The sequence below is a fragment of the Lepisosteus oculatus genome, chromosome 9, assembly GCF_040954835.1.
Source record: "Lepisosteus oculatus isolate fLepOcu1 chromosome 9, fLepOcu1.hap2, whole genome shotgun sequence".
In the NCBI taxonomy this organism is placed as follows: domain Eukaryota; kingdom Metazoa; phylum Chordata; class Actinopteri; order Semionotiformes; family Lepisosteidae; genus Lepisosteus; species Lepisosteus oculatus.
The window spans coordinates 42,842,263-42,854,431 of record NC_090704.1 but is presented as its reverse complement, the minus strand read 5'-3'; the positions used below and the strand labels follow the sequence as shown (position 1 = coordinate 42,854,431).

Sequence of the window (12,169 nt, the reverse complement as noted above, 5' to 3'; positions counted from 1 at the left end):
TTTAAACCTTAGTGTCACTTTCCATACATCAAACCGAACGTACTGTATACATGACAAGCCTAAAGCTACTGTACGATGGGATGCGAATCCTTATGACAAAATCAACCTTTTTGGTCTGCAGGCTGAAGACTTGGTGAAAACGGTCAGTGCCGTGTTAAGGGTCGGGTCTTTAGTTGCGTCCACACCGCCCCCAGGAATGTCAGCGCTAGGATGTGGAATGACCCCTGTGGAATGACGTTAAATGCCTCTTGTTCAAGGTCTAAGAGGACGTGCCAGCTAACAGACATGACTGCGCAGTGAGCTAAGACTCTCAATTCAGACCTCGCCTAGTGTCAGTTTGGAGCCTGTAGTCGGTGCGTTCTCATATTCACATTTCCCACGCATAAGCCGAACCGTGGCGTTTTAGGATACCTGTACCACAAGGTTCATAAAGTAAAATTATTCATATCACAGCTATCCCATCTTCCAGTTGGTGTAATTGAGCGCCTTACAGTATATCGTATTTCAGAAAAGAAAATAAAAGGGCAGCATTTGTGCTGCCACTTACCAAAATCATTCCCACCGTTATATAACACCTTCAAACTATACTGAAGGACCGAATAGCAGTCAGACTACAAAAAAAGCAAGTCGTTAAATAATAAACAATTTCACTACAACGTGCGTTTTTCTTTTATGGGTTAGTTAATCTATTGCAGGGTAGGCTTTTTGTTGTCTTGTAGTTCATAATAAATGTATGTATACTGGGACGAGAGGTCCAGGCGAAGAGGAGAGAGTCGTTGACGTTCAGGTGTGAACTCTGGATAGGCTGGGTTGGGGCTCTTGTAGGCGGGAGTATACCGTTTGCCGAGAGGGAGGGAGTCGGGAGTGAGCAGTCAGAATGTACAGCGAACAGGGTTACAACCCATTGGCACCACACTGGACTAAAATCATGTTTGAAGAAGAGATCAGAAATAAAGGACAGAAATTTTTCAACAAGACCCCGTGTTGAGTCAAAAGAAAACTACTTCAGGAGCCTGGGCGAAAATCCTAAATAAAGACACGTCTAATAAAACATTTTAAGTAAACACATCATTTAATACATCTTTTTTTATTATTATTTGCTTCTGCTTCTGAAAAAAACACACATAGCAAAGTTCCGAATTCTCTCTGCCTGACGTGGGTCCACCAGAACATCTACCGGAGTAGGACTGACCAAAATCGGTACTCTTCGCAGGTAGTCGCCAGGTAAGTACTGTACCTGTTACCTGTCCAGTGCGCTCTACAATCCGGGCACACAAGTTTATTTTTTAAATAGTGAGTCTCACTGTTTTAGAATTTTACAATAGTAAACAAAAAATCTGGGTGACCATAGTTATCGGAGTTCTCTGCCATTACTTTAATAATAATAATAATAATAATAATAATAATAATAATAATAATAATAATAATAATAATGTTTCACGTCCTCTTAATTAGGATTATTTTACAGTTTACTCGTTTGCACTCGTTACATTTTTCCTCCTTTGTTATAAAGTTGAACTGTTTGCATTCGGCATCTTTTTATATTACAACACAAACTATACCAGCTATACAAAGTCTAAAAAGTATGTTAAAATAATTATATTTTATCTTGATGATAATAATAATAATAATAATAATAATAATAATAATAATAATGTTTCCGACATTAAAAGAGCTATAAAATCCTAAAAGCCCTTTCTATATTTTGGAGGATAGATTGGTAATCAATTTTACCAGTCCAGGTGTTTCTACTGCCTCTTGGAATTTCTAGCCACGCCTTTGGCACAAAAAGATTAGACGAAAGGAAGATGATGGCGATTTAAATTTGCCGAAATAGGTTACAATAAAAAACGAGTAGTCGTAGTTCTGGTATTTAGTGTAAAAATACGTACCGGTGTAACCGTTTAACTCTACTGTAACCTTCCACCTGCCATCTGCCATCGTACAGTTGATTTGTATTTAATATTCAGTGGTGTCACATTTCAAACATGTTAACCAGATTTAATACGAATGAACATTACAAGTAAAAAAAAAAATCTCCTTTGTATTCAATGCAATCACGGCTTGGGAGAAGAGGCCTTTATACATTTGTGAAATTAAAGCTTTTACGTCTAAAAAAGTTGGAAGTGAGCCTTATCTGGTACAAGCAGAGTCATGAAGCAATCCAACCGGTTTCCTTGGTTTTCTGCGGTTTTAAAGACCCGCACGTTCTGCTCAGCGCAGTCCTGTACTGCTGGTTAAAGTTTAATTTGTGTTTGGTTCAGCATTCTAAAAAGCAGGTTTTATTTACCGAGCTCGGTGACCTTGACGATGTATCAGGTGACCCGCAATTGCAGCCAAGACCTTTTCAGCGACAGGAGGAGAAATCTGTCCGTCCTGCAAAAGAGCTCCTGTTTTAGTCAGATTGCTCGAAAGTTTAAAAAAGGGCAGTCCCAAAAGGGGTAGATCATTTAATCCTTAAGTATGAAGTATTTTCACAAAGAGGGTTTGCAATCCGTGCTATTTACTCTAATTGTGGTGATGTACACTTCACAATGTGGATATTCACAATAAACCTGAAAGTATTCTAATTACAACAGAAAGGACCTCACAACCACATTGTTCCCCGACAATCCAAATCTGCCGACATTTTTTTAAAGTCAATTCTTGTTTATTTGGCATGATCACTGATTAGGTGCTTCAAGAATACTCCACTACACAGGAGATAATGCACAGGATGTGAAATCTCCCGTTAGGTCTCAGACAAGGATGTTCTGGAGCTCCTGTAAGTGTCGTGGAATGCACCAGACAGGCTTTCATCAAGTAAAAAGCATAAATATTTAGAAAAGAATCCTCTCTGAGCTGCTGGTGAACATCACCAGCTCTGGATTGGTGACTCTGTAAGAAAAACTGAATTGTATCAAATGCAGTTTTATTGCAATGATGAAAAAGGAAAAGAGAAAAAAAAACAGCTCCCTAAATATCTCTATGGGTTTAATTCTTAAAGTGTACAATATATTGCTGAGCTTGTGCCTGTTCAATTTTAGATTCACTTGAATCTAACCAATAAAGAATCCCCTTTGTGGTCAGGTCTGAAGAATCACATAAAGAACTGACAAAATTAAGTACATTATTGCAGTCTTTAGAATCTTTAGATTTTTTCATTATAGGACATAAGTTAGTTAGAAATTCAGTTCATGACTATTTTTGAGCATCACTTTTGTCCATTTTTCAAAAAGATTCAGTTGCTATTTCTTCCATAATTTCATAAGATTGCTATTGAAGACTTTATGAGACTTTATAGCAGGCCTATTTAACAGAAGAGCACTCAGTTATCTTTGACTGATTAAATATAAATCAAGATTATTAGGTTTATTAAGGCCACAAAGGACTCACTGTCCTTTAGGCTTGGGACAGACTGAATTCTCAGCTGAAAGGAACTTGTATACTGCCATTTCCAGTGCTTGGCCAGCTGTGTGCTCAGGTGTCCAGATGCAGTCCTCTGTCATTAAAGATAAAGCTAAGGACAGCAACTGCAGGGCGGATCTAGTGCCCAGCTCGTAATCCCAAAACCAGGAAACAGGCTTTGTCACATCACCCACAGTTTCAGTGATTCAGTTATGCAACGTGGAAATACAGTACTCAGTGTAATGTGACCTGACTCTGTAGGCAGAACAAAAAAGACAATGGTTTAAAACGAGTTCTTCACAGCTCAGCAAGGCTGATCAGAACAGGTCAATTACCTGGAACAGATCTGATTTTAATTGTAGCGGTTACGCTATTAAAGGAAGACGAGGAGCAATACAATTGTCTTTAACTGAGAATGGATTGATCGCTGACTTTTGAAGTCAGTGCTTGAAAATTACATCAGTGTAAGCTGGTGCCAATGTTTGATTTTGAGATCTTTAAACATTTATGAAAAATAAGATGATCATAGTCTGAGCACCATAAAAAAAAACTTTAAGAGTAAATAATTATTGCATTTTAAAACTGTATATGAGTTCCATGTCTGAGAAAAGGGATTCTTTCTAACTGGGAATATTGAAATCCTTAAAAAGAAAAACCTTTAAGAGTGATTGCCTCTATTTCTGCCTATCAATGACATTACAGATGAAAATAGAGACAAGCATGGGGATTTCAGACGAACAAAAATAAAAGGGATACAATAATTATCCCTTTGTTTTTTACGGTTGTTCCCCATTTGGATTAAACAGTGGAGATACAAGTGGATTATATCACAAGATAAGAATTGAGCAGAAAATTCCTTCATGCTCCTTTATAGCATTAACCAAGAGTTATTTATAGCCAGAAGCATGGCAATTAAGCCAGTTAAAGCCAGTGTTGGGTAAAACTGCATTTAAAAGGTAATGTATTACAAGTTACTTGTGAATGGGATTGGTTTTGTCAAATGAGAAGTTGGAAGAAATTGCTTTTAAGAAACAATGTATTAGTTTACAGCATAACTATGAGATGGCTTTTAAAAATTATTTTCCTACAACATATTGTAAGTTATAATAACCTTCAACTGCAATGGTTTATTTTTTAATGTAACTGTACCCCTTCCCCAGAAATGGTGTGGACTAACTATTCACTACATACTTGTACCTCTTAGTAAGGAGCTGAACACTTTACTGTCCCGATCTCAGGTATTGTTCTGGATTAATTGAGAGTGCATAAAGTTAGCACTTTGGTCTCCTTTTTTCTGTTTGATAATAACCCTTTGAATTATGTTTTTGCTTTTCCTTACCCTCCAAACATGCTCAGAAACTCTTACACATACTCCACACTCCTCATTATTATAGTTTCCAATACTTGCCTGCCATACCAACAGGATCAACACTGCACCTCAGTCACCAAGAAATGAAAATCCCGTTCCAAAAATCAATATTTGTCAAAAAGCTTATCAGTGATTTATGGAATGAACTGGAGAAAGTCCAACCACACCGACACCTATCGGTTTACACCAGTGTTGCTCAATGATGGCCTTCTGTTTGATGAATTGCTAAGTAAAGAAAAGTAAATAAAATGTATTGACAGATACTAAAGCATTCCAATATTTTCAAACATTTATTAACGCAAATTTTTGATTTTGTTCCATGCTGACCACATCTCTTTCTGTGTGGCGTGTGCGGAGAAACAGAGATTCAAAAACTGGGCCAAAAAATACTTGACTGTTCTTAGCCCTCAGTTTCTTTCCTCTCAGTTTTAGTCTGATGTTTTAGCTTAATGAGACTGGTGTGTTTTCTAATAGGTGCCTCTCTCGTGGTGTCATTGCAGATCTGCTACCATGGACCTGGCAGTCATGAAGATCTCCCTGCTGCTGGTGGCCTCTGCTGTCTCTCTGTTGTCTCTTCCAGGTGCCAGGGCAGGGAATAACACCCCCAATGGCTGCGCTTCGTCGCTCGACCCTCTCTATTTCAACCTGTGTGACTTGGGAGCGGTCTGGGGGATAGTGCTGGAGGCGTTTGCAGGGGCCGGCGTGGTTTGCTCCTTCATCCTGCTCATCGTGCTGCTGGCCAGCCTGCCCTTCGTCATCGAGGGAAAGAAGAAGCGCACGGCGGGGCTGCAGGCCGGCCTCCTGGTGTGCACCGCCGGCCTGTTCTCCCTCACCTTCGACTTCATCGTCGGCCAGGACTTCTCCACCTGCGCCTCCAGGCGCTTCCTTTTCGGAGTGCTGTTCGCCGGCTGCTTCTCCTGCCTGTTTATGCACTGCATCCATCTCAACATGCTGGCGCGCAAGAACTCGGGCCCCCGGGGCTGGGCACTCTGCCTGGGCGCCCTGGCCCTCTGGCTGGTGGAGGTGATCATCAACACGGAGTGGCTGATAATCACCATCGTCCGCTACCCTCCCAACAAAAGCTCCCCAGGAAACCCCTGTGACATTGCCAACCAGGACTTTGTGATGGCTCTGATCTATGTGATGGTTCTCATATTGGCTGTTCTCTTAGCCGCCTTCCCCACCCAGATAGTAAAACACAAGCACTGTAGAAAGGAAGGCATCTTCATCATCTTGACCAGCTCCCTCTCTGTAGGCATCTGGGTAGCCTGGATAGTGATGTACGTGTATGGGAATGAAAAGAGAGGGAGTCCTAGGTGGGATGATCCCACTCTGGCCATTGCCTTGGTCTCCAACGCCTGGGTCTTTCTCCTCCTGTACGTGATCCCTGAAATCTGCCTCCTCATCAGCGTCAACGAGCCCGAGCAGGCCTACGGAGATGTCCTCTACCCCACCAGAGGCGTGGGCTACGAGACCATCCTTAAAGAGCAGAGCTCCCAGAACATGTTCGTGGAAAATAAAGCCTTCTCCATGGATGAGCCAAACCCAGGTAATTCTTTGTTTTCTCAAATCAGAAACTTTCCCGTTCTGTGAAATTCTTGCAGTGGTTGTAAAACCAAATCTTCACACGGTCTACTAGGGCTGATAAAAATGGTATTGAATGACTTTACTACCAAAACATGGCAAGCTGCAGCTGATCTATTAAAGACAGAAAGAATATTTACACGAGTCCATGTCATGAAAAGGGAAATGTCAGAGTTGGACACTTGGATACTTACCAAGACATACAGCAGCAAGAGGCCATTAATCCAGGATCCACCATCCACAGCAAGAACTGAAAGAACTCTCATAGGTAAAGTGAGACGCTGATAGTGTGTGAATGATGCCTTCTCAGATTTTAGCTATTCTCGGCAACTGGTGTTTTCCTGAAAAACATCGAGCTCTGGCTTTGTTGTCAAGAAGAATATCAAGGACAGCTTAATTAGGCGTAAAGAAACACAATAGTTTTGTGTTTTAACATTACCCAATGCTTGTCCATATTCCCAAACACAGGAGGGTAGTGGTTTGTGAACTAGTTTTATTAATGGACTGCTTGACTGCTGATACGTGAAATGTTGTGCCTTTACAAGTTATTTATTTACCAGAATTGATAGCAAGGAAGTGATCACAGAAAGAGATGAAAAATCTGTTTCTGACTCTCAACCTCTACTCACTGTAGGTTCCAGTACCAATAAGTAAACTGATATACACAGTATATAACCAGTATAAAGATATTTCAGTTAAAAATATCCAAAGACATTATCGGGCTAAGATATCTTGTTTGTTTCAGAAAAAGGATAGTAATACAAAAGAGTGAATTTATGGAGGCTATGTAGGACAGGATCTGATTAAATTTTAATGTAGATCATTCAGTCTGATGTTTTTCTTTAAATAAAAAAAAGATCTTCTGTGTACACAGAGCTCAGATTGTACTGCCAGGAGACTATTTGAATAATAACAGAGAAACCTGCCATACTGTCACCCACTTCCCTATGAAATGTGACACATAGCCACACAGACAATAGTGAAAGGGAGACTGCGATAACCAGTTTCAAATCTGCAGTACTGTTCAAGGAAAACTGTGAAAAGACAAAAACGAACAACAACTGAATTTCTCTCATGGAAGCCCAATAATGAGGCAGGAGGGTATTAATATTTTTTTGCTTGCTGGCTGAGAATGAATCATAATCTTTCCTTTTAAAATTGACTTTGTTACCCTTACTGTATCCAATCAATAAAATATAGAATTTTCTTTTTCCATCTATGGATGGAAATCCATCTACTGACAATAACCACAAAGTCCAGTACTAGGTCACATAGCCAGAGTGAGATCTAGGAGACAATGGTCTTGGTTGATAACATGTATTTTGCTCAGGGTGCACATACACAGGAGATAATATACAGATATTAATTAACAGAGATGGCATCTCTTTAGAGAAAATTGGCCAGACTGCCAAACTGCCACACTGCCAAAATCACTTTGCTTTGGGGAATATATACAAGGAAAATGGTGGCCACGAACCAAATGTAGCTCACTGCTGTTTTCCCAGGGTTAGTGTACATTTCTTTTCCAATTTTAAAACATTAGAAGTTACTAGAAATACAACATTTTGACTGGCGTGTGCTGAACAATCTGTCCACACCTGCAGAAGGCTCTACAACCAGAATGTTGTTTTCTCGTTTCGATTTTTCAGTGTGGAATTAACCTTGACTTGTTCCTTTGCAGCCAACGCACACTGAGACAGCTCCCCACTCGAACATTAGCAGTTGTTTATAGTTGCAACATCAGTTTCTCTCTATAACAACAAAAGACAAGCCCTCGATTTAGTTATTCGCCATATGAAATAAACAGAGAAAATGGAGCAGGTTAACAGATCTCAACAGTGATATGGTCTTATCAGTATATATCAACAAGTGGCCAGGAATAAAATACTGGATAAGCAAAGCATCTGGAAATCAAACAAAAGCCTCATGCTCTGCTTGACATCACGGCAGATTAAGCTCTGGCGCTAATGTTTGCATCCTCGGGTTTCCTTGGAGACAGAGGTGTGGCAGCTGCAGTTACTTAAAGGCACAGTGCAGATATCATAGCGAAATCTTAGGTACTACTACCTTTAATGTCAGGTGCAAAAATATCTAGTCATTCTTCCCAGACAAAAAATAAAAACAAAAATGAATTTTCAATTTGGTTAAACTGTAAACATTGCTACAATTTCTCAGAATTTCCTTTAACATGTATGAGCTAAACGACGGTAATGTGATATCTTTTTAGGCAGCTTTAAATATTAGAAAAATAACCCAAGTTGATTCTACTGCCTTTTGACAGCCTTATAAAAACAAGCTGTCAAAACATGTAGCAGCTTATCAGTGCATTATAGCCATGTTTTAGGCACTGAGAAAGTTAACCCAGTGGACTTTCTTTAAACAAACAGTGAATCAAACCAGAGGACAAAGTGGAAACTATATGAAAGTGCAGTTAAAGCTAAAAACAGGAGGGAGTTCTTTACCCAGAGGACTCTGGGAGATGGGAACAATGTTGTTATTGAGGCCAATACCATGGTTAATTTTAAAAATAATTTGGTTGAAATCCTCACATCCCCTAGCTACGCTACTAAATACTAACTACTGGGCCAAATAGCCTTTTCTCATTTGTGCCCTTTCTTTTATCCTTATGGTTTCACTCCTTTGGGTGTTTTGTTCTTTAATTCAGCACACAATTCAAGTCAAGTTATCACCAGGGCTGAAAGCACAAAAGGAACTAGATCGTCCTGAATTATTAATTTTTACCAGAATAATAGCCCAAGGTGTTCGTATTAATCAGTTACGAGCAACAAAAGCAAGAAGCCGCTACTAGTTGAATTTCTTTGTTTCCCTGTTTGTACAGTATGTACATGAATAGAGACAGGTTTCCATTTGGACGATAAGAACCACCATGTTCAGAGAAGCTGGGATACAGTGTTGTTCATTCTTCTTCACCAAGATCCCTAGATACACAAATCTAAACAGACAACTGTCTTCTCCTTTGCACCGATGTGCTTGTTTGAACTTTCCATTCTAGTCATGCTGAATGCAAGATGTTTCAAAACCATTTTATCCTCCCCCCCCATTTTCAGCCATCAAGCCTGTGTCCCCATACGGGGGCTACAATGGACAGATGCGCAGCTGTGTGTACCAGCCAACAGAACTTGCACTGATCAGTAAAAGCCCTGGAAAGGTAAGTGCATGTTTGGGTTGAACGCTGACTTGGTATTTTGTTCCCTCTGCAGCGGTCCAATGTATCTTTCTCTTTTGTGCACACTGTATATACCCTCCATCAGAGTTGTGGTAGCCTTTGCACTTGAATAGGAAGGGGACATCCTGCTGAAACGCATTAAAATATCGTGCAGACTTACTGTGTGAACTATCATCAAGGTAACTCCACTGCTTACTCATGGACGCAATTATCTATTGAGCTCTTGTTCCCCATTTTCCAAAGGACATCAATGGCTACGTCTTTACAATGAAGATGAGACTTCTCTATGAAAAACGCATCTGTTCACCTTTTTTCTTATCTGGTAGCTTACAGAAGGCAAAGATCCTTTTCTGACTGTATTCTCATAAATAGGCCAAAAATAATACGTTGCATAAGAACTGTTCATTAGATCATCATGTTAAAGACATTTATCTTATGTCAGATTTAAGCTTAAAAGGGCTTATTTTCACACACTCTCAAAATGAAAACCAAGCTCAAAGGCAAGATCACACAGCTAATTGCCTAATAAAGGGTTGAAATGTTCATAGCTGTCTTAATGGTTTTATAGCTGTAACAAAAATGAATTTAGGTCAAATGTGTTTGTTGGCTTGTCTTTACACACTTGTCAACAAAGGCTAGGTTGTGGTGTTTTATATTTATAGGCAAACCTGGGTGAAAAGAAAAACAATTGTGTTCCTATAAGGGGTAAACCCAAGCCCCATTCTTCCTCTGCTAATTTTGAAAACCCTTTCCACAGTCGTGATTTGGTTTTGTTTTATTTTCTCCCTTCAATCTGTGGTTGTGTGTCGTGTGCTCGTTTCGCTCGGCGTGCGACGCTAGCAGGCAGACGCGGTGTACGACACGACCCTTCCTCGGGCCGCCTTGAGCTCCCAGTCGCAGGGCGGCAGCAGCTCCACAGCCCGAGCCGAAGACACCCACGCTGCGGCGGGACACGGCAGTGTATGTGGAGACTCCTGCGCACGCCGCCTCGCTCACCTCTCCGCTGTCCTCTGGCTGGTCGATTACGGGGACCGCGCTTCTCACTTGTGTTTCTGTACCAATTCCTTTTTCTGCAGTATCGCTTTGGATGTTGTAAACGGCGGATTTTAGCAGCGCTGTCTAATCCTGGAGTGTCCCCGTCTGAATTCTGTATATTTGAACAGTGTCTCCCTTCATCTCTCCCTTAACGTTCACCTTTCTTATCCCAACCTGTTGTCATTACACAGTGTGACTTTTTGTACACTCTTATGATCGCATCGCCTTCAGAAAATGAGACAACTGCTTGTTAAGATCTTTGACCTCACGTGCACGTAGGGTATAAGACTTCAAAAACCTTTTCCGATACAGAACAGAACCCAGAAGCATTTTCATACATGAACACACACAAGATGAAACAAAAGAACTAGGACTAGAAATAGAGTGATTGCATATTATACTGAGGTAATATATAATACTAGTATTGGCATGTACAACTGCAAACCCACACATAAGCTGAATAACAGATACCTTTAAAATATTATCTGTTGACATCCTGCTGATATAGACCGTTATGTTTACAGCCATTAATGAATCTTGTCTGTTTTGTTGCTGTTTTACTTTAGGGCAACGGCCTCTACAGAAATTGGTGATTGTCCATTCCCCTGGTTGGCATGTCGTCAAGACTAACTGTGGATCCAGCTCATCTCAGGCTTTTTGTTTGGCTGCTGCTCTCTGTGAACTGCTGGGCCAGTGTACGGAATGGGAAGGCTGTGGCCTCTTCACTCAGTACTCTGACTTGTTGCCTCAATCTGGAGTGGACTCTGATCTTCATAAGGCTCTCTCTCCTCTCAGTGTCAGTGTCATACTCTGCTAGAAAACCCATGGTATGCACTGTTGAAACAGCAGACAATGGCTTTTTAAAATATGATAATTTTTTACCTACAAGTTAATCCTACAACGTCCCTGTGACTGGGCTGGAAACAGTGGTATGACCTGATGTTTTTTTTTTATTATTTTGTGAGAGACAACAAGTGGCACCAATGAAGACCACGCAAAGAGGGGGTCAGAGGTTTCAAGTGTCTCTGCTTTTACGGACTCACACGACCATACGCACCCACTCTAAACCTCCCCTGCTTCCCAAGGAATTGACAAAATACAAAATGGGCTCTAGAGAAGAGCTGAGGATCGAAAACCAGCCAAAGAATTGGACTGACAGATGGAGAGTCGCTTATCTTCAGTGGCATTATCTCATGAATGAAGATGTTAGATATATCTTTTAGCCATAGAACGTACCATGCGTGTAGGCGCTTGAGCAACTAGTGTATTGTTTTGAAGCAGCTGTGTGGGAAACATATGTTCTCAGTTCAGTGTTTACATTTCCAGTGTATGGACATTAAGTTTAGAAAGGTGCCTTTAGACAGAAAACTATAACCCACCCAGAAAAGTGAAAATAGACATGATGTTATTTTTGCTCACAGGTGATATTTAACAAAAGTCAAAGAAAGAGAAGTGTCTATATAAATAACCCAGAAGGTAAGAGATCATCTTAAGAAATGAATCAGAAAAATACTATCTTAACAATATGTGAATAGAAAATGTATTGTATATAAAAATATCTTAATTGTCCCTTGACTTATTGAAAATAAAATTAACCATGAATGTTA

General features: G+C 40.3%; 1 protein-coding gene and 1 long non-coding RNA gene across 5 annotated transcripts in view; one reads left to right on the top strand and one right to left on the bottom strand.

The window, feature by feature from the left end:
- Positions 1-2,338, bottom strand: part of LOC138241280 (uncharacterized) — a 22,362-nt gene extending 20,024 nt beyond the window's left edge. Inside the window, exon 1 of one of the 2 annotated variants that reach the window (XR_011190495.1) lies at positions 1,893-2,338. This is a non-coding gene — a long non-coding RNA (uncharacterized lncRNA). Of the gene's footprint in view, positions 1-547; positions 815-1,892 lie in introns of those variants that run through there. The other variant, XR_011190496.1, reaches the window with a different exon arrangement.
- Positions 843-12,169, top strand: gprc5c (G protein-coupled receptor, class C, group 5, member C). 3 transcript variants are annotated; one of them, XM_015356638.2, is made up of 5 exons: positions 843-1,224; positions 5,257-6,305; positions 9,409-9,509; positions 10,371-10,487; positions 11,129-12,169. In XM_015356638.2, the coding sequence occupies exons 2-5, from the start codon at positions 5,267-5,269 to the stop codon at positions 11,153-11,155; spliced, it is 1,284 nt and encodes a 427-aa protein (XP_015212124.2). In that variant the 5' UTR covers positions 843-1,224; positions 5,257-5,266; the 3' UTR covers positions 11,156-12,169. The 3 variants fall into 3 exon arrangements, with proteins under 3 accessions (XP_015212124.2, XP_015212126.2, XP_015212123.2); XM_015356637.2 differs by having other exon boundaries at positions 845-1,224; positions 10,368-10,487; XM_015356640.2 differs by lacking the exon at positions 10,371-10,487.